The sequence below is a fragment of the Amphiura filiformis genome, chromosome 13, assembly GCF_039555335.1.
Source record: "Amphiura filiformis chromosome 13, Afil_fr2py, whole genome shotgun sequence".
NCBI classification, from domain to species: Eukaryota; Metazoa; Echinodermata; class Ophiuroidea; order Amphilepidida; family Amphiuridae; genus Amphiura; species Amphiura filiformis.
The window spans coordinates 4983475-5008103 of NC_092640.1; the positions used below are offsets into that span (position 1 = coordinate 4983475).

Consider the following 24629-nt stretch of genomic DNA (forward strand, 5'->3'; position numbering starts at 1 on the left):
ACAATGTGCGCATGTAGCGCGCCAAAGAAAATGTATTTTACACTATATTGGCACATGGTCGGGCTGAATTTTGGTGGGGCACTTTTTTCTTTCATTTTTTTGTCAGGAGGGCACTCTGCCCCCCCTGGCTACGCTACTGGGGATGTTCGCCCTATATCTTCCCCGGGCGGACTTACCCCAACTGGAGGGTGGACCTGCCCCATCAGCATATTATGCAAAATTTTGATATTATACCATTAAACAAAGTAAAATTACTGAAAAGCATGTTTTTTAGACCAATCAGGCCATCCCTAACCTTAAAATTGACATCTCTAGGCTGGTCAGAAAAAAAATAGGGCGAACATTCCCCGCTCTCCCCTATTGATTGGTTTAAACGGTGTTTGACTGGAGCTATCAAATGAGATACATGTCGCGCCAAATTGAGGTACCTATATGAATACGACCTTCACGCACATATTACAATGTAGGCCTAACTCAGAATACAATTTGCCAACTTTAGGCCCTACGGCTCAATGACATTCGTAGTGTACGGCCACATATGTCAATTTGTCAAAATATGGCAGCGATCGCAGGTTTTCCAGCTGCTGCAACGTTCTTTGTAATGACGTCTATGGCAAGCTAAGCGGCTCAGAACGTGGGACTAGCTACGCGCAGCTTCTTTCTCGTTACGTGCAGCTTATTAACCAATCAGATTCGCGGTTTTAAACACGTGGAGCTGATGTAAACATCCTCTCTCACAAATATTACGTTGTTAATTTTTGTAAATGAAAATATCTGTAGTATATCAGCAAAAAATGGTATAGGTGCTATTAAAGTAATATCTGAACAGAATGATGATTGTTCTATATTTAGGGGCTATCATTTTCTTCGGAAGGGATCCCAAATATAGGGGTCATACTTTTTGGAAAGAAAAATAAGGGGAGGGGGTCATAAATTGATGACAAAATGTAGGGAGTCACAAGATGACTACAGATAGTGTGTTTATTGTATTCAAAAAGACTGATTTCAATACAATTTTAGCCTGTCTAGGGGTACGGTGTATCGGTGGTGGGTGTCGGGGGTCATAACATTTTGATGCCGAAATAGTGAGGGCCGCAATTTATTGACGCCGACTTTTTGTAAATTTAGGAACCCCCCCCCCGTTCCGAAAAAATTGATGACCCATTTTACTCTCTCCATATTTACACAGTGGCATGTGATATCGCTTTCCCTGCAATATCTTTACACAGCGCTTTACATCAGTAGGCCTAGTTGTTGTATTTTGACCTTCATATCCCCTGCACCGCTAATACAGCCCGAGTATAAAGTTACTTGCTATTAAACACGGTGTAAACTTGGAAACACTAAATAAATATGCTTTGTGTCATTTTAGCCAGGCATTAGCAACATGTTCTCTTGACACGTGCTGTGATTTGGCCTCCTTTACCCGTTCATTATCTATGCTAATTCCGTAAATTAATTACAAGATAATAATTGTGAAAGAGGATACCTATAACTATACTACGCGCAGCTAACGACCCAACCACGTGATTAAATTTGACTATTTTGATTGGTCAAACAGCTGCTCGTAACGAGAAAGAAGCTACGCGTAGCTGTTCCACGCTTTTGGCCCCCTTGGCTTGCCATAGACGTCACCTATTAATTATTAAGCACAACCATAGCACCAAACTAAAGCCACAAGGAACGACGACGACAGCAAAAAGTGTCTTAAAATGGGTAAAAGAGATACAAGAGTTGTAAGTATTATTTTCGAGTGTCGTCAAAAACTGTATTAATGTTGTCAAGAAATAATTTTACTCTAAAGATACGTCAAATTTAGTCTTTTATTGAATTAAAATGTCGTCGTAAAAAAGACAAAGTTGCCGAATTTTGCACCAGACAATGCCAGGACAGGCTGCGCTGATGAGGCTGATACACATGTACATGGTACCTTAGATTATTTTAAATACACAGATTGGAATTTTCCATGCCTGTGCCCTGTACTAAGTGTACTCGAATTCAGCTGACGCCGGTACAGCGTACAGACCTGGCGACATCGCTTATCTTACGCGTGAAGTTTCTTTTGTGTACGCTCGCTAGATAGACTGCGCTGCGGAACTCGGTCCTCAATGATAGTCAGTCACTTATCTTTTGGTCATTTTATGACTATCATTTGAGGACTGAGTTGTTACCATACATCTTCCGAGGTGCAGTTTCAGACAATAGCTTGGGATTATTGGGGCAGAGGTTATCTATTGAATCCTTTCATGACCACTTGCACTGAAGCAGCCATAGTCAAGTCTGCCAAGGTCGACACTCATCACAAATTGAAAGACCATGTCACTTTCGACAAAAGAATGCATGCATGTCAAAGGTCATACGACACCAATTTGGTGTTTGTTAATATGCTTCTCGAAATAAGTCTGTGTCTGTACGCTCGCGCTGTTTGCGCTATTTATTTCAAAATCTTCCACAAAGCCATTGCATTTAAGGATGCACACAGGATCACTGAAGTGTTACATGGCCAAAATTGAGTTTTCATCACTAATGTCATCTTCAAACTGTATTTTATCTTGTCATTAATAGATTTTAAAGAAATCCTAACATTTGAACCATAAGAAAAGCTATTTTAAAGACCCTTTTTCATTAAAATTAGTCAAAATGCAAAAGCAAACAAATCATTGTTTTCCATAAATAGATCGCGTTCTCAGTAACGCGTACTGTGGCTACAGCTAGCAAAGACACGCACACATGGTAAACTGGATGGGCGAGGTGATTGCTGATTGAGGCGCTGGAGTCGCCAATCGCGGTCACTACCGTATGTTATCGTATTGATCCCTTCCAAGGTAGGTAAAGCTTGCACCATTGCATTGCGAAACTGCGGGCCGACAGACCACCACCGTCCCCGTCCCAGAATCAGTAGGCCTACTCGATAAATTTAAGCCAAAAGTGCTGGTATAGTGGTATAAATTAGTCTTTTTTATATGAACATAATAGTGAATTTTTTGTTTGTTTTTGTTTTGTTTTTCAAGTTTCATTCTGAACTTGAAAAGATGAAATTTATCTGTAATACCGAAATGATCGATCACGAACATGAGGCTCAAGTAGTTACCCGTAAGAAGCCCTGTAATGATGACGCAATCTGGTAGATACGATAGAAAACGTAGGCCCTAAATATTTTGCTAGTAGGCTAGACTTAGCCCGTAGGCCTATAGTACATCATTAGGCTTATTATTTTATGTTTAAAGATTTGTTTTATTTTATTCATTCATTCATTCATTCATTCATTGATTTCATGACCATTAACGCAATGTCAAAAACGTTGACATTTCAATAAGTAGTAGGAAAAGGAGGATACGAGCTCATTTCTATCATTTTTCTGTGTAACCTTAGATCCATTTTTTTCAGGGCAAAATACAGGGGAAAATTTAACAAAAACAACAACACAGGATTACACAAAAAAACAATTTACACAGGATTACACAGAAAAAATAACAACACAGGATTACACAGAAAAACAATTTACACAGGATTACACAGAAAAACAACAACACAAGATTACACAGAAAAAAATAACAACACAGGATATATACAGAAAAAACAACAACACAGGATTACACAGAAAAACAACAACACAGGATTACACAGAAAAACAACAACACAGGGATTACACAGAACAATAATTTACACAGGATATATACAGAAAAAACAACAACACAGGATTACACAGAAAAAACAACAACACAGGATTACACAGAAAAACAATTTACACAGGATTACACAAAAAAACAACAACACAGGATTACACAAAAAAAACACAGGATTACACAGAACAAACAACAACACAGAATTACACAGAACAAACAACAACACAGAATTACACAGAAAAAACAACAACACAGGATTACACAGAAAAAACAACAACACAGGATTACACAGAAAAACAATTTACACAGGATTACACAAAAAAAACAACAACACAGGATTACACACAAAAAACAACAACACAGGATTACACAGAACAAACAACAACACAGAATTACACAGAACAAACAACAACACAGAATTACACAGAACAAACAACAACACAGGATTACACAGAACAAACAAACAACACAGGATTGCACAAAAAAAACATCCTTGCATTTTTAATTCACCCCAATCCAAATTACACGGAAAAATTCCCCTGCATTTCAACTTATCCAAAAAAAAATGCAGGGGAAAAAATTCCCCTGCATTTTTTTTTAACCTCTTCATCAATATCAAAAAATTTTTGATTTAAAAAAAAAAATTTTATTAAAAAAAATCTTATAATAAAAAAATGGAATCGTTTAAAAATTATCGCAACATCGAAAAAGAAATTACTCTTGAGTCAAAAGTTGAAAACAAGCATTTGTTTGTATTTTACAAGGATCAGTCGATTCAGCTTAGTCATAAGAAAAATCCAGACAAATTTTTGGTTATTCTACGATGATTAATCGATATGATGGAATTTTGTGTACTGAACTTGGACTGTGTAATCCGGTTAAATATTCGAAAGAGCTATATTTGAGACACAAAGAATCATATATAAAGGCTTCTAAAAAATATTATGCTAAAAAGAAAGCGGAAAAAATCAATTTAGAAAAATAAATATTTTGATTTAAAAAGATTATAAATAAAGAATAAAGCTAGAATGATTATTCGTAAAATTTCAACCGCGAAAGAATTTCGCGAATACGCTAGAAAAAACGGATATCGAGGATACTCTAAACTGAAAAAGGAAGAGTTGAGAAAATTAATCAGCAAGCCTCCCCCGGATTACAAGGTGATCGAGGAAGCAAAAAATGAAGAAAGACGACAAAGAGGAGAGTACACCAGAAAGGAATTAAACACGCTTGCAAAAAATGCAGGCCTTCGAGGATACTCAAAACTGAACAAAGATGCACTCAATGAAAAACTCAAGGAAAATTATATCCTTTCTTCGAACATTTTTGACATTCAGGAACCTTCCAAAGAACCTCGTCATTCATTCAAGACTAAAAAGACCAATTCGGCTCTTAACAACTTCGTTGAACAGTACACGATTGGTGGACACGATGGTTACGACCCCAACACCTTCTTTGCAACTGTCAAGCAAAGCATCATCAGCCTTTTTCAAACAACATAAAGAAAAAGTTCATTTGGTTCTCAAGTGTCTGTTTGAAAAACAAACCTGCAAACTGGTGAAACTGATGCTATAAGTAGCGCATTTCGTTCTACCACGAAGGAGATTCTAGCGGGTACGGATCTCGATGATTTTTACGAAACCACGACGAGTCAAATTCTAGAGAATATCGCCACATTCCAAAACAGTGGGAGTGGTTGGATATTCAAGGAGATCGTATCCCTAGAGATTCACATGGTTAAGTACCAACCGATGCAAGGAGCTTCGTATATTCCACTTCCAGATTTTTTAGCCAAAAAGCAAGCAATCATCAATCTTAAAAATGATGACCAACAGTGCTTCAAGTGGGCTGTCACTCGAGCTCTCAATCCAGTTGACAAAAATGCAGAGCGGATTGATAAAAAGCTTAAAGCAAAAGCGGATCTCCTCAACTGGAATGGCATCAAATTTCCAACCCCTCTTTCGAAAATTGACAAGTTTGAAAGGAACAATCCAACAATTTCCGTAAATGTAGCGGAATATATTCCAAAGGGTTCGTGCAGAGACACGAGAAATAACCACGTTATCTCTCCCCTAGTAAAGAGTGATCACATCGGACGACCCCATCACATCGATCTTCTTTTGTTTTCGAGAAAAAACTCTGAAGGCGACGAAACCAATCACTATTGCGTGATTAAGAGCATGAGCAGACTTCTGCACGGACTAAAAACCAAGAAGAAAGTAAAACACTACCACTGCAGAAACTGCTACGCATCTTACGCTTCTAAAGAACGACTAACGGTGCATGAAGATCTCTGCCATCTTCATGGGACCGTGTTAATTGAAATGCCTAAAGTAACAAAAGACGGTGATCCTCCAACTCAGCATTTTAAGCACTTCTTCAAGTCACAGAGCGTTCCATTTGTCGTTTACGCCGACTTTGAATCCTTTACAAAACCGATTCAAACCTGCCAACCAGAAGTTTCTCAGAAGACGACGAAATACCAAAAGCACGAACCTTCGGGCTTTTGCTACTATATCAAGTGTTTCGATGATTCCGTGTACTCTCAAGATCCTGTAATGTACACTAAACAATCTGAGGATGAGGACGTATCCCAAATCTTCGTGAACAAACTCGAGGAGAACGTTAGAAAAATTTACGACAGGTTTTGGAAGCTGGAAAACAATCCATACATACACGCGAGAAATATGATCATCAGTCCCGAAGAACGAAAGATCTACGAGAAGTCCACGCGCTGTCACATTTGTAAGGAACCTCTAACTCCAAAAGACAAGACCGTTAAAGATCACTGTCATTTTACCGGAAAATTCAGAGGAGCTGCTCACAATCAGTGCAATCTTGCTTACAGAGCGCCAAAGTTTTTTCCAGTATTCTTTCACAATCTCGCGGGATACGACGCTCACCTTTTCATCAAAAATCTCGGTAAGACAGAGGGTGAAATTGACTGTATTCCAAACAACGAGGAAAAGTACATTTCATTCAGCAAAAAAATTGTGGTAGATTCCTTCGTTCCAAAAAGAGATCCTATTGATCAGGAAGGCACTCACTGCTATATTTGCAAAGACCCTCTAACTCCAAAAGACAAGAAAAAATCCAACCGTGGCGATGTGTCGTATCCTAAGAAAGAATTTTTAGGAGCGGCTCACAAAAAGTGCATCAAACCTGTCGATATCAAACGTGAAATCAGGTTTCTCGATAGCTTTAAGTTTTTGTCTGCCGGCTTGGGTACACTCGTCGAAAATTTAACAGGGTATGAAGATGCGATCAAAACCTTTGTTGGAGGAAAGTTTGACACCGTCAAAGATTATAAGAAAGCTTATCAAAAACGGACTGGAAAGAGTCTTACGCATCAAGATTATTGTCATTTGTTGCAAAAGAACAATTGTAAAAATCTTCAGCAGTCTTATAAAGATGAAAGGTTAGACCTTCTTCTGAGAAAAGGAGTATACCCTTACGATCACGTCAACTCTCTCGAAAAACTTCGAGAGACCAGTCTCCCTCCCAAAGAAGCGTTTCACTCCAAGCTCAACGATACGGAAATTTCCGACGAAGATTACCAGCACGCTCGGAATGTTTGGTATACCTTTGGAATGAAAACCATGAGGGAGTATCACGATCTGTATCTCAAGTCGGACGTTCTCCTTTTAGCCGACGTGTTCGAAAATTTTAGAAAAGTCTGTCTGAAAAATTACGAACTGGATCCTTGTTGGTATTACACGGCTCCCGGATTATCCTACGATGGCATGCTAAAAACGACGACCAAACGTCTTGAACTCCTCACGGATTACGACAAGACTTTGTTTTATGAAAACGGAAAAAGAGGTGGTGTGTCGATGATTTCAACCAGATATGCTAAAGCCAACAACAAGTATATGGGTGACGATTACGATCCGAGCAAGCCCTCCAAGTACATCATATACCTCGACGCGAACAACCTTTACGGATGGGCGATGAGTCAACCGCTCCCGGTCGGTGACTTCGAGTGGATGTCTCCGAAAGAGCTAGACAATTGGCGTGAAATCCCATGCACTCTTGAAGTGGATCTGGAATACCCAGATCATTTACACGACCTTCACAATGACTTTCCCCTAGCTCCGGAAAGACTTCTCGTGAACAAAGTGGAAAAACTAATTCCGAATCTGTACGACAAGGAAAAGTACGTTCTTCACCACGTGGCTCTGAAGCAATGCTTGGAGCTTGGACTCAAACTGACCAAGGTTCACAGAGGGATAAAATACCGAGAGGAAGCTTTCATGAAATCATACATTGACAAGAATACCAGTCTTCGAACAAAAGCTAAATCGGAGTTTGAGAAGGATTTTTTCAAACTGATGAACAACAGCGTTTTTGGAAAAACGATGGAAAACATTCGAAACAGAGTGAACGTTCATCTTGTAAACAGCGAAGCCAAAGCTCGGAAGTTAACCTCAAAACCCAACTACGACCGATACACCATCTTTGACAAAAACCTTGCGGCTGTTCACATGAAGAAAATCAAACTGTACTTCAACAAGCCGATATATCTTGGAGCGAGCATTCTGGATATTGCAAAGACGAAGATGTACGACTTTCACTACAATTACATCAAGAAAAAGTACGGAAACAAAGCGAAGCTCTGTATGACAGATACAGACTCGCTACTTTATGAAATTGAGACCGAAGATTTTTACGAGGACATCGCTCCAGACGTGGAAAAATACTTTGACACCTCCAACTACCCAGCTGATCATCCGTCGAAAATTTCGACCGGAAAGAACAAAAAAGTTCCCGGCATGTTCAAGGACGAAGCCGGAGGAAAGCAGATAGCGGAATTCGTTGGACTGAGAGCAAAGTTGTACTCTTACAGAATGCATGAGGGAAACGAGGAAAAGAGATGCAAAGGTGTCAAAAAAGCAGTTGTTGAAAGAAAAATTACCTTCGACGACTACAAGCGCTGTCTTACCAATGAAAAACCTCAGACTAGAACGATGAATGTGATTAGGAGTTACAAGCACGAGGTGTACACTGAAACCGTTAACAAAGTCGCGCTTTCGATTCCAAAGATGATAAGAGAAGCATACTTGAGGACAAAATTCACACACATGCACACGGTTACTGTGTTGAAAAACTTGAATAAGAAATTTTACTTTAAAACTCTGTCGGTGGCAACTGTGTACCCTCGGTACTATCATAAGCTCCTGTCTAACAAACGCTCTCTTTGGTGCTCCTTCGACAAATAGTACAAAATTGGATCACCCGGTGTTCTCACGAGACTGTCAACCGTGTAAGTTTCCAGAGACCAAATGGGATCGGTTGCGCGTCTTCTCTCACCTCCCTCCAACTCTCCGGGAGCGTAAAGATATCTCAATCTCACGTTACCTGGAATTTCAATCTCATTTTTTAACTTCTGTGGAGCTGAAGACATCGTTTCAATCTTTTTTTCTTCTTGATAGCATCAACCGGTTTCATTCCTATCAGCCGAGTCTCTTCGCTGTTCAAAGCTCTGATCACATCCGAAGCCTACCCACCCACTCGGTAGACCTCACATTTTTCTGACCACGAGCTTCCATCAGTATTTCATGCGAGTACTGATGACCAAACAGTCTTTCAGCCAAAGTTCTGTTGAATCTTTCAACAATTGCCTGAGCTCTATGTTGACCAGAAATCCTAATTAATAAAAAAGCGAACAAAATGGCAAAACAATCAAGCATACTGAAGGTGGAATTTGAACATTTGTTAGAAGAGCAAAAAGGACCCTCAATTTTGAAATGGGTTGAACTAGAAGAAGGTGAAATTTACGAAATTACCAATTTTGAGATCATGGAAACCAGGGTTGGAAAATCCGAGTTATCACTCTCAGTGATGACACTCGAAGTTTGGAGTTGTTCTACCCTAACAAAAAGGCTAGAGAACTTGGACTTGGACTTTGGTGAATCAATAGCTCTTGTTAGACCCACGGGCAAAAAAGAAAGCAAAACAACCGGGAACATGTACCACAGTTTTGACCTTGTAGTGAAAGAGTTGGAATATGATGAAGACTCAGACTAGTCGTACAGTCTACCATAACCAACAAAAAAATCTCCTTTAGACATTCAGTCTAAAGGAGATTTTTTATTGTTACAAAAATGAAGTGTACGAGTAAATATAAGCGTTGTTTTTGCAAATTGTGTAAAAAGAAAACCCGCCGGAACAAAAAACCGATTTGCAACCTATACGGTACCGAATTCACTCGGTTGTTTAAAGAACCCGCACGAGTGGAGCAAAGAGTTCCGCCAAAATGTAAAAATTGCAACTCAGAATACATAGTAGACGATGTGTGTTATGATTGTGGTTTGGAAAATGACGCGTCTCTTAACGAGAACTCACCCCGAGTTAACATCGACCAAATTCAACAATCGATAAAGTACTGCAAAACCAAGACCTACCAGTTTGAAGAATACATCGAAATCTATCGAGGAAATGTTACGAATTTGAACGAAAAAAAATTATTGTTCGAGTCCCTCCGAGTAAAAAAGACTTGTTAAAAGTCTTGAGATCAGACCCAAAAGCCGTTCACAAGATTTACTACGAAATTACGGGCAATTCTCCCGTCGATTTTTGGCACGATCGGGCTAATTTGTTATGTGATCTTGATACTATACTGAAAATTTATCTACAAAATAAACCCAAGAGAAATAATTTTAACATCCACTACACTCTTTTTTTCTTTTTTATACGAAGAAATTATCTCGTAACTCTCGATGATTTTCCAGAGATTAGAGGCTCAGCTCCCACCGAAATACTTTTATCCAAAGTATTTGATAGCGACCACACCGGTTCAGAGCAATCCCAGTCCGATCAAAGCTAACTCCCCATTTTGGATCGATTTTGTTTGATCTTCGTCGAGATACTCTCCATCATAAAGTTGTGGTTCGGTGGAAAAGAATCCATCAAAATTCCCGTTAAATTATAATACTGTCTCATCGCGTCATCGACGTCCGAAAAGGTTCTCTCCGCGTGACCCTGTTTTTTTAATTGATCGTTGATGTAATCTATTCTTGAAAGACGCGCTAAATTCCAAGAATCTCGGTCGTGCTGAAGTTTTTCGAGAGCGAGATCGTGTCTTTTTATGCGTTCTTCCGAACTACTGAGAGAGTTGAACAGATAATTGCTTCCTGAAAATGCCAAAGCGTTAACCATGGCTCCACCAACCATGAATGCGATCGACGCCATTTTTTCTTTATTTTTACAAAAAAACCCTCTTAGCACAGATAGTGCTAAGAGGGTTTTTAATATACCTACCTACCATAGACAGAATGTCTAAGCCATAATTTCATCCGGAAGAATTCCTTGATTCACGAGCCAATCTCTGAGCATCGTGGCGAAAAAGACACTCAAAGTCAACTTTCCGATATCCTCCGCATCAAGCTGCGAGAGATTAGCCGGCTTCCATTTCAGGAACTTTTTCATAACGAACGAGTTAGCCCATATACCGAGGCTTATCGTTGTTGCGTGATACGCACCGCTTTTATCATTTTTACGCTTGGATTGGTTTCTGCCATCTTCTTTATTGTAACTAAAAATCATCGTATGGATCTACTTTTGGTTGATGCTCGACCACTGTGGTCACGGTGGGTGGGCTTTCAGTCGTGCCGCTTTAAGGTAGAATACCCATATGCCACTATCCCTCCAACGCATTTACGACCGCTCCTCCAACAAGAACTGGACCTGACAACCAGTTTGACACGTCTGAAGGCATGGTCTCAGGTGTATCTTTGGATGGTGTTGCTTGCATTGCTTCAAAGGCTTTCATTTTTGCTGTTCTTTCTTTGTTTCTTGCGGCTAATGCTTTTCCAGCGGCAACCCGGTTCGGGTTTTTGACTTTTGCTTGATTCACTCCTGCCGTCACTTTTGTCGGAGGCGTCGTGTCCGCTGCTGAAACGCCTACTGATTTGGTTTCTAGATCACTCATCTTTTATTATTAGAAAAAGGAAAAAATTTGAGCAAATTGCTCAGATATCTGAGCACCATCTGAGCAAATTGCTCAGATATCTGAGCACCATCTGAGCACCATCTGAGCAAATTGCTCAGATATCTGAGCACCATCTGAGTAACACCTGAGCAATTTATTCAGATACCATGGGAATCCAACCCAAAAAAAAATTCAAGAGGAATAAATACTTCCTCTTGAATTTTTTAGTTTCCAGGATCTTAATCAATCACATCAATACTTGGGGAGTCGTCTACTGTGCACTTCGCTTCTGGTGGAAAGTCAACTTTTTTAACACCGTTGCTAGTTAACAGAATAGCCTCCAACGGAGCTAGCATATGTCCAAAACTATGATACAGCCCACAGGTCCATTTGTTTAAAGCTAGATCAATAAAGGGTCCTTCGTTCAGAGACTCTTCCAGAGCATCGCGATCGGTAATCGCCAAATTTTTGGAAGGAAGAGTCCGACCAAATTTACGTAAGTGGTAACGGTGCTTTTTCATTGACCTGGTCACTATCCCACCCATGTGAGCCTCAGTATCTGGCGTAGAGTCTCATCAGGCTCTTTTGATCAAGCCTATCGATCTCAGCGGAGGTTATGGTCTTTCCCAAATACTCTTTGCTTTTTCCTGCCTCTGCTTTCACGCTGATCAACCGCTCCCGCAGCTGTTCCGTTTTAGCAGAGTCCGTGTTTACAGGTTCCTCCCGTGTAGCCGTACCGTCTAAGGTAGACATTCCGCCTATGGTAGGCGTTTACTCAGGGTGGGCAGAACGCCCACGGACATCGCCTCGTTAACTATATGGTCAATTTCAGTCAACTTGCTTTTTACCTTAAGATTATTTTTGCCACCAGTACTCAGTCGGTTGCTCGGTAATTAGAATTAGTTTGGAATGTTTTTGTTTAGCTAGCTTTTTTTTATCTCTTTCTTCTCTACTAGAGTTGGGATTATATCGTTCTCCCTTAGAGTCTCGCCAAAACTATCTTGATCTTTTGTGTAAAACAAGGCTGTCCATTTTGTCTGCTCTCTGAGATCGGTAACGATGGAGTTATATTTTTGTGTAAGCACCCAAACGGAGCAATTATCGTGTCTTCCCGAGAATGCTAGCTGAGAAAGCATTTGTTTCTTTTTGGTTAATGATCTGTCAGAGCTGCAGTCGTCGATAATGAAAAGTGTGTGTCCGTCTTGTATTCCATAAGTTTTGTAGCCAAATTTCAAACAATCGTTCAGCCAATCGTCGGACTTTGGACACCAGTTAGGATCCATTGGAATGACATCAACGTCCTTAAAAACCAGGATCTGTTTAAATGCACGCTTTGTTGCGGCGTCCAGGTAGGGCAAACGATTATGATGTATTCAAAGAAATTATCGTATTCCCTCTCGAGTATATCCAAAACAAATTCAGTCTTGCCACAGCCGGTGGCTCCGCAGATTATAGCCGAGTGCGCGCGTGTTTTGGAAACATCTTTTATTCTAGTATTTCACGCTCTGCAATCTTCCGGCTTCGATATTCACCTGTGCATCCTGTATGTAGTACACGTAAGCGTTCAACGCGCCTGCCGTCTCGGCTTCTTTTTCTATCTCGATCTGAATACTCTGACTAGCTCCTTCAATTTTCCTACCAGATCCATACAACGTGTCATCATCCGTGGTTCTCATGTCCAACCAGAGTCCATCCTTGGTCGTGAGATAATCTGGTAAGATCACATCGGTTAATTCCGCTTCTTTGATTACGTGTGGAACTGTTCTGAATTTTCCATCCGCGAAGTGCTTTTGAATTTCTTTGAAGTGATGGTGAGGCAGCATCCCAGAGGAGTGCAGCTGATTTGGAATACCGTCGAGCGTTGTTGAAACTTTCTTGATCTTTGGGTTGTAGAACTTTTCGGTATCTCGAGCGTAATTGGCTCCTCCACCATCCGCAGCTGGGTCTCCGAAGAGAATCAGAATACCTTTCATGGACTTTGCTCGTGGTGCTAGAGCGATATTACAGACGGTGTCTGACTTGTTCAGCGACTCCTTGCTGTGTCTGATGACTCTGTCGTACATGCCGACGCTTTTTCCATTCCCCTTGTTCCTGAGATCCATCGCTAGCTCAGGATCATTGACTACATCAAACTCAAGGGTAATATCTGAGATGGAATAGCTGGCTGCTGTATCCGTGGACACCACGACTTTTCCGTAATTGTTGAACGTCAGCTCGTAACTCAGCCTGTCCTTCATCTCGTACTGGAAATATGGATTATGAGAATTCAGCATCTCAAAGTCCAGAGGGATGCAAAACATGTTGTCGCCGAAGGACTTTCCTTCGGCGACATCCTTGGCATCTGTACCTTTGTCACCAGCGTCGATTCTTATTTTTCGACCTGCCGCAGACTGGATGCCCTGATCAGCGGCGTTCTCTCTTTCCTCGCTTCGTCTTCCAGAGATCTTGGTAGCATAGGAATATATCAGCATCGTTCAGAGTGAAGATGCTCTGTCCTTCCAATTTAACCTCAATTTTTGACACTATCGCTCTTCCGAGATTATTTACGATAGTCCTGTTAAGATCTTGATTTCCACCAGAGGCGGAATTTAGAGCAATCTTGAACCAAAGAAAACTCGTTCCAGGGTATATTACGTCATCTTTTCCAAGACCAGGAAATCTCACCGTGAGAATTCCGGTTTGGTCGATGGTACTCGGAACGTTCGTGTTCCGAATGCTGCGTCGATCACCTTTAACTCCTCGAGCGTTGCGAAGTTGTCGGTCTGGGTCCAATTTGTATCCGTATTCAGTCGCCATCTTTTATTTATACGTAAAATAAAAACCAAAAGATGGCAGATTTTATCCTCGAGAAGACATTCAGATGGATGACTTCGATGAATTCGAAGATACGATCGGAGATACCACGGGAGCAGTTGGTGGTACACCGGCTGAGACTGATTTTGGTGATGGGCAAATACAAACGGAGGGTCAGAGACGACGAGGAAGCGTCGGTTGGGAAAATCCCGATGTGAGTTTCGTTTCCGATAAGAGTCGAAATTCCATCGAAGATCTCAACGATCGACTCGATCTATTAAAACTTCGTGAAGACAGTCCTTCCCTGAGGAGAACCGTCAAAACATTGAATCGACAAAAGCGGAACTGGCTAGGGATGAGTTTCGGGATTACGTGAAACGCTTAGGATACACGCAACAAGGAACGGCCTTTGCTACTGAAGCGGTTTTTGTGGTAGATAAAACCGGAAGAATCAAAGTTAGTTACAGAAAAAAACAAGTTTGGTTAACCAAACAAAATTGAGCCAATTTTACCCCTAGAATCGATAGCTAAACAAGTCAAAGGCAAAGATCCAGGAGGTACCAATTTTGTCAAAGTAGGTCTCGGAATCAAGGATTTCAAACGAGGATCAACGCCGCAAGTGCAGGAAAGTGCCGAAAAAGCGTCAACTAAGCGAGAGATGTATCACCCTAACCACTACACCCGCTGGTAGACCAAACAACACTAAAAGAGTATTGGAGGGTCGTCAAGAAACAAACCAAGGCATGGAAGGTTTAGCCAATGAATTGCCAAATGATCCTCTTGTAGATCACGAAGAAATCCGAAATTTTTAACCGAACGAGGACAACTCAAGAAGCTGTCTGATGTCTATGAGCACCTTGTCCGAAGAAGGAATGAAAAGGAAACTGAACTGAAAGAATTAAAGTCTAAAGGACGCGGTTCGGTCAGTTTTACTAACCCAACTTACGAAGGTGATGAAGGAGAGCCTCTGCTACCTGTCAGCGAAGAAGATGCTGAAAGAGCTAGGGAGCTTGAAAGCGATATCAAAGAGTTTGACAATGCCATCGCAGATCAAGATGCCAAGGTCAGAAATTCGCTTCAGTGTCTGCGAAGATCGATCGAAAGTTTCATAGACAGCGATGCTACCACGGGAAGTCGGATTCGAGAACTCTTTAGACGAGAGGGTGTTACCATAGTTTCGCTGCTCACAGCCATCGGAATGCCGATAGCAACCGTCGTCGAGGGTATTCTGTTAGCCACCAAATCCGCAGTCTCAGCGAGCACGCCGAAGCCTCCAGAACCAAAACCAGGTCCTCCTAAACCAGACCCAGGTCCTGAACCTGGACCATCACCAGGACCCGAACCCCCACCAAAGCCTAAAACTTGGACCGATTGGATTAAGGATCAGCTCAAGAAAATAGCCAATCTCCTTTTGAAACTTGGAGACAAAGCTTTGATCGCACTTCCAGGGATCATCGGGCTGTTGTGAATTTCTGTCTCAAAGCTGCGGGTCTGTTGCTGGATTTCTAGCTGATCACATATGGACATTAGCTTTGGGTGTTGGAATTTTGTTGTACACTACAGTTATGGAATTTGTAAAAAAGAAGTAAAAAAAATCTTCTCACTAGAATTTAGTGAGAAGACTTTTTTTGTGTGTGTTACCGAGTTTTAATCCAACTTATTTTTTTTAAACCGTTTGCCAGAAAAATAAGAAAATTGCAGCGTCTGCCAAAAATAGAGAAAGCTTTTTCTCATCATGCATTAGAGGCTCTTCAGTCAAGGGTGGACTTTCAACCCTTTCAGTCAAGGGTGGACTTTCAACCTCCTCTAAAAACAACGGACTTTCCTCAGGAGCACTGTCTCCAACATTCAGTCGAGAGTCGGTGTTTACGTCTGAGTTTAGCCCTATCTGCATGTCATCCGTGGCGATTTGGATGAAATTGTTGTATCCGTTCACGGATCCCACGAGATTTCCATGTTGCTCGGGAGCAAGTAAAGTCCGTGACCCACGACAAAAAATCCAGTTTGCTTTGAGCGTACTGAAGAGTTCTCTGGTATCTGTCGATCGAGTCCGGAAGATCCACGACCGAGTTGATCGCATCCTCGACGCTTGCTAGAAATTGTTTCTGAGCGTCGAACGCCTTGCCGGAACGCAGGGATGCCAGATCTGGCTTGAGCTTGGGATCCAAGAATTGCCCACGTAAGTCCTGATGGAGTCGTTGATTCTCGAAACTCCCGCGCGTGTGAAACCCTCGCTTCCAAGTGTCTGCTACAAAACTGCCGATAGCAGCCATGGCATCTCCTTTCCGAATGGATCTGTCGGTTATATCCGGATCGTGATCGAACAGCTGTTCAATGTACAGAATCTTGTCAGTCTGAATGTACACACCACCGAAGCTGTCCGCGTCAAAGTGAACTTTCCAAGACATCGACTGACTGTAGTTTCCTCCGTTGGTAAGCTTCGACCATTTTTGGTGGTCACAAATTTCCAGTCGTAAAATTGTTTGTTGAAGAAGTAACTACCCATTCCGTTGGAAAGATCGAACTTTTGTCTCCAGTTAGCTCTCGTGGACACTCCGAATTCGTTGCAAATTCTTTCTTAAGCGTGGGTGTCGATCCCGCTGTTCAGAGGATTGAAGGATTCCTCCGAGGGTAGTGGACAGGACATTTCCGACAGAATTCTTCTGATCTGATAATATGCGTGAAATCTGAACACGGATCGAATCATCGGATCTTTGTGACTGAGAAGTTCTTTGGACACCCGCATCCTGACGTGGCGCACCAGACCGCGAAGTTCAGCTGGTTTTGCCAGAATTGCATCTGGTTGGAGAGCCAGTCATCGTACACCTCTTTTTCCGCGACTCTCGGAAGTTTGTACTTTTGCCACAAACTGGGAAATCTTACGTAAAATGTTCCTTTTTTGTTGACTTGAATTTCTTGATTCACGAGACTGAAACCGTAAGGTCGGTTCAATACTCCTCCGGTTCTCATTTTATTGAAAGATAAAAGAAAAATGTTTGTCACAATTACCGGCACCGGCAAAGGAAAACCTTATCGCCCGTTGCAAAGTATAGGGCCATGCGTTTTAACCTCGCCGACTTTTCGTCACACACTGATTTTTGAAATTTGCGACACTCTTTCACCTTCAAATGCCCATATTTTTCAAACCATACCCCCCAACATGATAAAAGTATACATTTCCTGAAAGGAAATTGAACAAGGAATCCAATAAGAGCCTCAGAAACACTGTCAGATGTAAGGTCCTAATGCTACCTTTATGTAAATGAGACAAAATAACAACTGACAGTGGTACAGGGGTATAATGTCACTAACTTTTCTGTGTTACCCTTGCATCTTATTTTATGTCATTTTCTAATAGATCAGAGTGAGGGCCTTCCTGCAATATATAAAGGTATGGGGTTATCACTTTCATAAAATGATACAACCCTTCAAAAAGTGACCGAAATAGAAATAATTTTTCTTATTGTCTTGGAGAACATTGGTCTATCATATACCCTAAAGCAGCTAACTATTTTAACTTTGTACAAAATAAAAGTGTGGATAATAATGTCAGCTTTCTTTTGATACCAAATTTATTGATAAACACTCATTTTAAAGGAAAATAGCAACATATTTGCACACCGACTATGAGGCTCCCAAAATGAAAACTTGGCTTACAGTTTTGTACAGAGTGTCCCGCTACCTCCACCACCCCTGCCTTGGCCAATTGGATTGAGTCCCATTAGATAGATGTTCAAGATACCTTTCCATATTTAATAATTGGTGTTTTAGCTGTCATTTGATACCAAATTTACTATCAAATGTATTTTTATTCCAATGATACATTAAAAAAACTAATTGACCACAGTGAAAAATGTGATACCACTCACCCATTTTAGATGTCAAGTTCAAAGCACACGCCCTATCAATAGCTCAAAGCAGTATCTTGTTTCAGCTTTTTTATAGAATATAAGTTCAGATAACAATTTCAGCTTTCTTTTGATACCAAATTTGTTGATATACACTAGTTTTTAAAGAAAATGTCAACATTTTTGCCCTGCGAGGCACCAAAAATGAAATTTCCCATTGAGTTTGTACATAGTGAGCCGCTGCCTCGTGAGCCGCTGCCTCCACCACCCCTGACTTCGGTCATTGGATTGAATGCCATTCTGCTTCTGTTCAAGATACCTGCATGTAACTTTCCATAGTTCATCATTAATAAATTAGCTTTCATTTGGTACCAAATTTATTGCCATAGCTTCTTTATTTTCAAAGATATGCTTAAAAAACAAAATGATCATGACGAAAAGTGTGACACCACCACCCTTTTTGGGTGTTCAGTTCAAAACGCATGGCCATAGACAATAACGGCAAAAACTTAAAAATTGGAATCAAAAGGATCTCGGGTCGAGTAGGTTTGTTCAACGTCGAAGAAGAACTCGAATGGAGGTACACTCAAGGAGGGCAGGGACCTGAAGAAGCGATAAAAATAAGCCCGGGGCTGTATAATTTTGACCTGCTCGCGAAAGAATTCACGAGCCAGATCGACGGTTTCAATTCGAAGTCGACAAACGCGATGGAAAACTCAACATGAGAATTCACGAGCAGTATCAGATTTGGTTTCGGACCGCGTTCGAGAAATGTTCGGATTGACGCACGAAGGGTGGCTAGCAGATGGTGAATACACGGGAGATCGGGCGATAGAATTTTTACCTCGAAGAATTCTCGTGTACCTAAATCAGCTGTCAACCACGGGTAATCTCGTGAGACAACGACGACGTTCTGCAGGAGGCCAGGTTCTTGGGTCTATCGATCTCACAAACGCCGCATTCGGGAATACTTCGTTTCGACCTCACGAAAAGCCGAGTTTCAAAAAACTGCAAAATGGAACCATCCACGAGCTCGACTTCAACTTCAAAGTAGAATGGAAAAATTCTTCGAGAAAGCTCGATAATCACGATCAACCGCTGGATTTGGAATTTGAAATCCGATAAAATAAAAGAAAGAATGTCTATCTGGGGACCAACGATCGAAACAAAATCGACGTCAATAGATGGCGAAGATGTGGATCTTTCCGCGTACGTCAAAAAAACTGGAGCGCGAATGACCGGAAGGATTAACATGGGAGGGAAAAAAATAACTGGGTTGATAAATCCAACCGAGCCGCAAGATGCAGCTACTATGGGTTCCGTGACCAGCCTAACCTCATGGTTAAACGACAGAAAAAGTTTGAAGGATGGCGACTTCGATGACCGGCGAACTCGCTATGAGCGGCAATAGAGTCACGGGTCTCGAACTCCCACGGACAACGAGGACGCTGTGACGAAAGAGTACGTAGACCAGCAAATTGGACACGAGCACGATACCAGCTTGCATGTTTTGGGGAGATTCATGGTATGGATGAACGAAGACGGAACGCACTATGTTTCCATCCGAGCCAAGAAAAACATCGACTTGGAGAGAGACAAGTTGATCGAAATTAAAAACGGAATGAACAACACTTTCAACGCTAGACCTATGCAAATTGGCATCACTGCTGGGTTTACGAATTTGCGAATCCCGGAAAAGATTTGACCCCATGCGACTCACTAGACCTTTAGAAATTTTCTTCAACAACCCACATTTTATTGCTCAGCCTTGGAACCTCTCTTTTTCGGTAAAATCGGGAGTGAACCCGCCGAACGCCCCAGCGAACGCTTGTTCTTTGACGTTTCAGTCTAATCGGAATTTCTTCATGTACCTAAATATTACTTGGACCGACGACTCGATATCGCTCAAAGTGCTAAATAACGCGCGCAAACCCTCTTTTCCACATCCGCTCAAACGGACACTACGATTATGCATCATGTCTCGATCGAGTACGCTTGAAAATAAGCTTTGCTTTTGGATCAACGGGGTTTCAGCAGATGTCTACAGAACTCAAGCCCTAGTAAGTCTCCTTGGAATCAACATGAATTTTGAGCAGCTGGGAATACTTAGCTTCTACGAAAAAAATTTAACCAAGCAAGAAATCATACAGCATTTCGGTGAAAATCACATCTCGAATTTTACTGAGCACGAAGTTTTGCTGGACTAACAATTTTACTAACGTGATATAAATAAATAAGCATGAAGAAACCTAACGCACATTACTTTATCCCGATCTTCCTCAGGAAAGCGAAGATCGAGGAGTTGAATTCGACTAAAAATATCGAAGAAATTAGGAATTTCTTGGACAACGAGGTTAACGAGAGGGAAAAATTGAGGAGAAAATACAAGGCAGCGTGGAACATGTTCTACAACACGGCTCAAGTTTCCGGGCTCATCGCGGTCGGATCTGGAACAGGGGCTGTGGGGACGCTGGCCAGTGGAATGGGCGCGATCGTGAGCATTCCACTCGGTGGAATCGCCATCGCTGGTGGTCTAGTTAGCGCGCATGCGTAGCTCTTGGAAAGGCTACCATGAAAAAATTGGAAAAGCACGCGTAAAACGAACGGCTGAGTCCAGTTTGAATACGGTAAATGATCTGGTGTCCAAAGCCCTCGAAGACGGACGGGTCAGCAACGAAGACTTCCACCACATTCGGCGAGAGTTGGAAAACTACAGAGGTCACAAGGCTGGAATCAAGCACAGAACCAGAGCGGATCTAATTGAACTTACGGCTGATAGAGAACGTGAAATTCGCACAGAGGCAGAACAGGCTGGATTGAAAAGGGGAAAAAAAGAAGCTTTGGAGAGTCTCCAAGTACATTGAATCCGTGAGAAAATAAAAAATTAGAAATCAAACTTGTTTTGTATAAATAAAAAAGAAATGGATATTCCATATTTAACGGATAACAACTTTGTTGAGGACCTAAAAGCGTATGGAGAGTATCGAAAAGAAATGTGGGACGATAAAGGAAAACCACACGGCGTTTGGAGATGGTACCATGACAAAAAAAAAAAAAAAATGAAGGCTAAGATAGTGTTTGATGACAACATTCCAATGATATAACAAGTTGGCGCAAAGACGGATTAGTAGAAGCAGAAGGTAAATACAGAGAAGATGGTGTACCAGCTTTTACTCTTTTCGGTCATAAAAAATGGTGGGACTCTTTGACTGAGTGTGACCCCTTGATTGTTGGATTAACTGCATTTGTAATGGGCTACGGTGCTACATCCATTGCTACATCCATTTTTTTGAAATGGGTGTGGTAAACTATGACAAAAAAAACCTCTTGTGATTATTAATCACAAGGTTTTTTTTTATTTTTGTACACATTCCGTCTTTTTAGCATCGTTGTAGGCTTTCAAAATTTCTGTCATGCGTCTGGCTTCCATCCTGATTCTTCTCTCAGGAGAATCTAAAAGAGCTCTCGTAAGAATCCAAAATGCTACGATCATCTTTATTTTAATAAAAATGGCTGATTCGATTTATTTTGAGCTCGCTGATGATGAAATATTCCAACAACTGGAAGACTCTTCCAAAGGAGATTTTATATGTGGAATGGTACTAGTCTCGAAACCTGTTTGTTGCTGCTAAGCGGTTACAACGGAAACAAAGTAAGAATCCAGGCAATCAACCTTTTGATGTGTTACATTGGGTGGTATAAGGATAGATACAGGATGAGATTGTGTTTAAGACCACCTTGGATTTTTCCTGAAAGGACAGAGGAGTTCGAGGTTTTGAAAAAGACTCTTGAGTTTGTTACGAATGAACCACCGATTAAAAAAAAAGATATGACTGTGTTAAAAAATTATCAAGACAAATTTGGTCTTGTGAATAACTTTTGTGAAATAATATATTAAAAGTAAAAATCAAAAATTTTTTGATATTGATGAAGAGGTTAAAAAAAAATGCAGGGGAATTTTTTCCCCTGCATTTTTTTTTGGATAAGTTGAAATGCAGGGAATTTTTCCGTGTAATTTGGATTGGGGTGAATTAAAAATGCAAGGATGTTTTTTTGTGCAATCCTGTGTTGTTTGTTTGTTCTGTGTAATCCTGTGTTGTTGTTTGTTCTGTGTAATTCTGTGTTGTTGTTTGTTCTGTGTAATTCTGTGTTGTTGTTTGTTCTGTGTAATCCTGTGTTTTTTTTTTTTTGTGTAATCCTGTGTTGTTGTTTTTTTTGTGTAATCCTGTGTTTGTTGTTTTTCTGTGTAATCCTGTGTTGTTGTTTTTTCTGTGTAATCCTGTGTTGTTGTTTTTCTGTATATATCCTGTGTAAATTATTGTTCTGTGTAATCCCTGTGTTGTTGTTTTTCTGTGTAATCCTGTGTTGTTGTTTTTTCTGTGTAATCCTGTGTTGTTGTTTTTTCTGTATATATCCTGTGTTGTTATTTTTTTCTGTGTAATCTTGTGTTGTTGTTTTTTCTGTGCAATCCTGTGTAAATTGTTTTTCTGTGTAATCCTGTGTTGTTATTTTTTCTGTGTAATCCTGTGTAAATTGTTTTTTTGTGTAATCCTGTGTTGTTGTTTTTGTTAAATTTTCCCCTGTATTTTGCCCTGAAAAAAATGGATCTAAGGTTACACAGAAAAATGATAGAAATGAGCTCGTATCCTCCTTTTCCTACTACTCAATACATCATATCGACCATCTAGGCATAGGCCTACAACTCTATGTCAAAAATGTCTATATTTGAAATCGGCATAGCGAGCACGCGTTTATGAAAGCATTTTCATGAATGTTTTAATGTTAAATAATAATTTCAAACGAGAAATATAATCGAAAACGCAAATTCGTGCTTTTTTCATAACCCATTTTAACTACATTTCCAATAGTAGGCATATTAGGTCTACCATATGCCATGATTGCGATAAAAGCTTTTGGTTTTACAACACTTTTTTCTTTTTTTTTGGCCGAATGCCTTTTTATTTGCAATGTTTGTCTGGCTTTCAACTTTCACGCTTTATAATGTTTTCTGCATACTTTAAAAGGTAAACTGCTTTAAAGCATTTTTTAAGTGAATGTTTTCATGCAGTGTTTTAAAACGCTCTTTATAGCATGATGCCTATATCCTCACGGTAGGCCTACTGCATAAACCCCAATCTAATTTAAAGCCATAAAGTGTTCCGTTTTCTACTTTTGAAATTCGGTTTTGTTAGGCTATGTCAATTTCCGTGTTTTTCAGTTTTCTTGTGACCTCTCCGTGTTTTGCCCGTTTAACATTATATATAGGCCTAGGCCTACTTTTTTGTCCGTTTACAAGACGCTTTATTCAAGACACATTACAACTTTTACCCCACTTTTTACACATTTATTTGATTGAAAACAACAACAGACACACTTTTTTTATTTTTGTTGTTGTATTTTATTCACTTTTTATGCGGTAGGGGCCTACAAAATATTTTACAACTTTATTGTGGCTTTAGGCCTATAATAGGCCTATGACTTTTGTACGTGTTTGATATTCCGTAAAAGTTAAAAATAAAATATGATAACTACAAACAATTACAATAACAAAAACGGAATATTGAGTAGGCCTAATGACGCATCAGAATCTTTTAAAATTTTACTTGGAATTCCTGTGGTGTAGGCCTAGCTATAACGGGCGTTAAAATGCCTATCTTTGGCGCTGATTTGACGGGCGCTGTGGTGCCTCTCAAGCACCAACTAAAAAGAAAAAGCAACGAGTACAGTAGTACAACATCATGTTTGCGGTTCAGAAAAGGACAATGAACATAAAAATGCAATATTTGTCAACACCAAAAAAGAAGAAAATCACCAAAATCGATCAATTAAAAACATTGCATTTTTAAAGCAAAATTATGAAAATTAGGACAAAACAGAAATCGCAATTATCATGGTTATGTCTCAATTTATTCTTCATTTCATAAAACTTCCTGATTATCTGCAAAAATAATTGCTTGTCAGTTATTCTATGCTACTTTTAATGTTCTTATGTCCGCACATTTTAATACAGAGCATGATCTTTTTTAAATACGGAACAGGACAAAATTGTGCTTAAATAATCATGGTTTCGTTCGCGGCAACACGACCATGCACTATGCAATTTATTCGCGTAACCTGTCTGTCTGTCCGCTACCCTATCGCTCCTCAACGCAACGCGACGCCGCTGCCTTGCCGGACGCTCTGCTGCACCATGGAAACAAGACTGCAGTAAATAAAATGGCTGCTCCATGTGGATAAACATCTGCCGAATGTGCACGGATAATTTTGTCATATTGTATATTTTACCTTCTAAATCACCAAATAAATGCCAATCTGCTGCAGTTGGACGCCCCTTCTCATTTTCTTACTTGACCAAACGTCACAAGTCACCGGATTATATATTTATGGAATAATCTTCAAAAATGGACCTAAAATCCGCTGTATTTTTCTAAA

At 40.4% G+C, this 24629-nt stretch overlaps 1 protein-coding gene across 1 annotated transcript in view; it reads left to right on the plus strand.

Annotated features, from left to right (window-relative positions):
* Nucleotides 1-1646: 1646 nt before the first annotated feature.
* Nucleotides 1647-24629, plus strand: part of LOC140167917 (uncharacterized) — a 48128-nt gene continuing 25145 nt past the window's right edge. Inside the window, exon 1 of the mRNA XM_072191208.1 lies at nucleotides 1647-1736. Coding sequence (XP_072047309.1) covers nucleotides 1713-1736 — 24 coding nt within the window. The 5' untranslated portion in view covers nucleotides 1647-1712. The remainder of the gene's footprint in view (nucleotides 1737-24629) is intronic.